This window comes from Ipomoea nil, unplaced genomic scaffold, assembly GCF_001879475.1.
Source record: "Ipomoea nil cultivar Tokyo-kokei standard unplaced genomic scaffold, Asagao_1.1 scaffold3162, whole genome shotgun sequence".
NCBI classification, from domain to species: Eukaryota; Viridiplantae; Streptophyta; class Magnoliopsida; order Solanales; family Convolvulaceae; genus Ipomoea; species Ipomoea nil.
The window spans coordinates 859,722-864,455 of record NW_017619590.1 but is presented as its reverse complement, the minus strand read 5'-3'; the positions used below and the strand labels follow the sequence as shown (position 1 = coordinate 864,455).

Sequence of the window (4,734 nt, the reverse complement as noted above, 5' to 3'; positions counted from 1 at the left end):
TCTGAAACATACTCATGTCTTTGGTAGCAAATGCTATATATTAATAGATAGAAAACCATTGGGAAAGTTTGACATCAAAGGAGATGAAGGAATATTCCTAGGATACTCTTCAAATAGCAGGGCCTATCGAGTGTTCAACCTCAGAGCAGACAGTCTCATGGAATCCATCAATGTTGTCATCAATGGCACATCATCAGAAGATCTCACCACCGATGAAGAAGAACCCAGTGTTGTTGAAACAATAGTTTCAACACCTCTAGAACAGAAATCTGAAGCAGAAACACCAGAGAAAGAGGAAACACAACCCATTGAGGAAATTGAGGAAAGTCACACTACTGATGACACAAGGACACAGAAAAATCATCCATTAGAAAATATCATATGAGGACTCAATGAAGGGATCAAAACTAGAGGAAATAAACGAGATTATCGGAAAATGGAGGAAGGCGACTATTGCTACACTTCCAAAATAGAGCCCAAAAACATTACCGAAGCCTTAAAAGATGAATTTTGGGTGGAAGCCATGCAAGAAGAATTGCAACATTTTGAAAGAAACAACGTCTGGGAGTTAGTCCCTAGACCAGAAAAAGCCAATATCATCGGGACAAAATGGATCTACAAGAACAAAACAGATGAACAAGGAAACATAACAAGAAACAAAGCTCGACTAGTAGCACAAGGATACACACAAATTGAAGGGACAGAATTTGAGGAAACATTTGCCCCAGTAGCCAGAATTGAATCAATCCGGCTCCTCATAGCAATATCTTGCATACTCAAGATAAAACTCTATCAAATGGACGTAAAAACAGCATTTTTAAATGGCAATTTAAAAGAAGAAATCTATGTTGCTCAACCAAAGGGATTTGAGGATCCTCATTTTCCATAAAACGTGTTTAAACTCAACAAAGCTCTATATGGGCTAAAACAAGCACCACGAGCTTGGTATGAACGGCTCACTGAATTTCTGGTCAAAAAGGGCTACAAAAGAGGAAGTGTTGACAAAACCCTATTCATTAAACACTATGGTCAAAACATTATCATTGCCCAAATCTGTGTTGATGATATAGTCTTTGGATCAACTCTTGAATGCTACAAAAATCAATTCATCACCAACATGGAAGGCGAATTCGAGATGAGCATGGTTGGAGAACTAAATTACTTCATAGGTCTGCAAATCAGACAACAAGACAATGGGATTTTTATATCACAAAGCAAATATGCAAAGAATCTTGTTAAGAGATTCGGACTAGAAGAAATCAAAGTTGTCAGAACACCTGTTCTAACAACAGAAAGGATTTCAAAAGATTTAGAGGGTAAAAAGGTTGAGCAAACTCTATATCGAAGCATGATAGGAGGCCTATTGTACTTAACTGCAAGTAGACCAGACCTAAGCTTTGGAGTAGGAATATGTGCTAGATATCAAGCCAATCCCACCGAGCAACATCTAAAAGCAGTAAAGAGAATCATTAAATATGTCAAAAGAACTACCGACTTAGGAATATGGTATTCTTTCAATACCAATCCTCACCTGGAAGCTTATTATGATGCTGATTGGGCAAGAAACATAGATCACAGGAAAAGCACCTCAGTAGGATGTTTTTTCCTAGGAACAAATCTAGTATCTTGGATAAGCAAAAATCAAAGTTCTATATCCTTATCAACAGCCGAGGCTGAATACATTGCAGCGGGAAGCTGTTGCACACAACTACTTTAGATGAAACAGATGCTAGAAGACTATGGAATACATCAATCAACTATGATCATACATTGTGATAACAAAAGCGCAATAGACATCTCAAAAAAAACAGTACAACACTCAAGAACAAAGCACATCGATATCATGCGGCATTTTATAAGAGAACTAGTAGAAGAAGAAATCATCAATCTCACACACATTAATACAGAAAAGCAATTAGCAGGTATTTTGGCAAAAGCTCTTGATGGGAATAGATATGCAAAATTAAGGGCCGGAATTGGTCTGCAATTTATGAACAAAAGGAGAGGGGGCCATCTCTACAAGCTACAACAAATCAGATGCCCATTTAAAAAAAGGAGGCAAAGAATCAACGGCCCAACATCTTAAAATCAATCCCAAACCCGGCCCACATTTTTACACCAAGGTCATCTTCTACCTAAAATCGCCTCTCACAAAGCACCTCCCACAACTTCACAACAAACAATCATGGTGAGAACATGAAACCAAGCAAAGGGAAAGTTACCTCGAAGAGGGACCGCGTCGAAACTCTCCGGCACCGGTGTTCCATCGAACCCAGTGCACATTGAAGATGACGATCCCACGAATATCATCGTGGACCCTGTTCCGATGTCACAAGTTTCGTTTTAAGATGTGCGAGAATCTGCTTCTTCAGGTACCCTAAATCTCTCTGCATATCTGTTTGAGGATCCACTATACTGTTTGCCAACTGTAGACAATCCGGGGAACCATGTCAACCACGATCCAAATTTAGATGCCCTACATCGTGACCGAACCCCAATTCTGCCTTCCCCAAACAGCTTCGAAAGAGACCTACACCAGTTCTCTGAAGGGGAAGAAGAAACAGAGGCACCAAAGGGATGACAATCCAATCTATGTTCCATGGACAATGAACCCCTCACAACCATGGAGGAACTTCCTCCGAATACCAAGAAAAGAAGAAGACAAGATCCCTTTGAAGGTGCAGACCCTAGGGCCAAAAGGCCAAATGATTTCCCAATTAGAGCAGGTCCTCCTCAACGGCAACCCAATTTTCCACCAAAATTACCAAAATCCAAACCCAAACCAAAGGGAAATTTGACAGAGGATGAGTATAGTTGGATTCTTGAAGATGATCTCGAGCATACAGGATCAAGAACTCGTGCAAAACACAAGGAAAAAGAAAACGGGAAAATTACTCTATGAATTGACCAAATTAAATAAGAAAAAACGGAAAAGGAAAGTATGGTGTGACAATGATGATCTGTCAAAACTGCCAAAACCCCACAACTCCAAATTCCTAAGCAAACAATCTATTAAGCTATGAGACAAAATAGGGGAGAGAAAAATCATCAGCCAAAAGTTGTTAGTGCTAGATAAACTGAATAATCATCAACAAATCAAAGAAGCATTGACAAATAGAAATCTACTGGGAATAGTCACCCAGGTGGAGCCATATGATGAACAGATCATACATGAATTCTACTGTAATCTCACCAAGGAAAGCAACACACCTAGCAGCTCCCTGTATGGAAAGGTATATATAAGAGGAAACTACTATGATCTAAACCTAGACATTATCAACAACTATATGTGAACATCTAATGAAGAGCAATCTTTACAAATCAGTAGTCAACAAATTACCTTAGACTTATAGTTGGGAATGTAACCTTTGAAAAATGGAAGATCAAGGCAGCATCACTGACTAGTAAATATGCAACTCTCCAGAAAATAGCCCTTGTTAACTGGATGCCATCCTTGCATGAAACAAATGTGAAGTGGAAGCTGGTCGAATTACTATACAAAATTGGAAAGGGCATCAAGGTTAATATTGGGAACACCATTCTTTCATAGATCATCAATCTTGCAGACAACAACAAGTCCAAGGTTTCACTCATCTTCCCAAACTTGATCTATTCTGTTCTAACCATCCAAGGACTCAAGTCTCATGGCCAGAAAACAATTGTCAGAACCATCAACACCACCATTAAGTTTAAGAAAGGAGGACATCAGAATGATCTAAGAACCTCTGCTCTAAAGAAAAAAACAACTGATCAACGTACCTTGATCAAGTACTTTGAGAAAAGACTATCAAAACTAGAGACCTCAGAAAAACAAATCATAAGAAGACATATGGATATCAAGGAAGAAAAAGCAGAGGCGTTACAGTGGATCCAAGCCCTGAAAATAAAAGCTACAGAAGAATGTCAAGAGAATATCCAAGAAAAAGATGAGGAAAATCAAGAGGAAAGTGAAGAAGGCAGCAGTGAAAATGAAGAAGAAGGTGTTGAAGAAAATGTTGAAACCTGAGAGGTTTCAACACACTCATTTTAGCAAAAAAGGGGGAGAAAGAAAGAGGAATCCACTGGAATCTGGACTCTACAGTTTTTTTTTTTTTTTTTTTTTTTTTTTTTTTTTTTTTTTTTTGTGGAAAAAGGATGTGTGCCTTCAGTCAAGTCTGTGTACTCTTACTTTTGTGAAGAAGCCTGTTTGCTTCCAGGAGTTCTAGTTTCTTCTATAACAAAGAGCTTGTGAGTTCTATACTTTTGTACAAACTACTAAAGTTCTACTTAATCACTTCTTTTGTCTAGTCACCACTCCTGAAAGGTTCCAGGATAATCAATTAAGGGGGAGAAGTATCAAGGATAGTCACCACAACTAATTGATTATCCTGGAACTATGAGGTTTGATACTTCTCCCACTTTTGTCTAGTCACCACTCCTGAAAGGTTCCAGGATAGTCACCACTACTAAATGCAAGACAAGTTCCAGGTTTTTGCAAAAATTTGACAAAGGGGGAGAGTGTTGACTCAAAATAGTTTGTCAAAGTTATGAGCAAAAAGGGATTTCCAGTTGAATGAAGGAATACCACATCAGTAAGGATTAGTTATTAATTGATACTAGTTACAAAGGGATTTAGTTTTTCAAGTTCTAGTTTGAAAAGGAATAGCATTGCCATTCCTTCAACTATTAGGAGTAGCCACTATAAAAAGGGGTTATCCTTTATTGTTAAACTCGTGCTTTCAAGATCTAATTGTG

The 4,734-nt window shown here is 38.4% G+C and overlaps 2 protein-coding genes across 2 annotated transcripts; both read left to right on the top strand.

Moving 5' to 3' along the window:
• Nucleotides 1–436: 436 nt before the first annotated feature.
• LOC109167430 (uncharacterized mitochondrial protein AtMg00820-like) lies at nt 437–889 on the top strand. Its single transcript, XM_019316445.1, has one exon. It carries the CDS (start codon nt 437–439, stop codon nt 887–889), a length of 453 nt encoding a protein of 150 aa, XP_019171990.1.
• Nucleotides 890–1,117: 228 nt separating this feature from the next.
• Nucleotides 1,118–2,581, top strand: LOC109167429 (uncharacterized mitochondrial protein AtMg00810-like). The gene is made up of 2 exons (XM_019316444.1): nt 1,118–1,598; nt 2,373–2,581. The coding sequence occupies exons 1-2, from the start codon at nt 1,118–1,120 to the stop codon at nt 2,579–2,581; spliced, it is 690 nt and encodes a 229-aa protein (XP_019171989.1).
• The last annotated feature ends 2,153 nt before the right edge of the window (nt 2,582–4,734 follow it).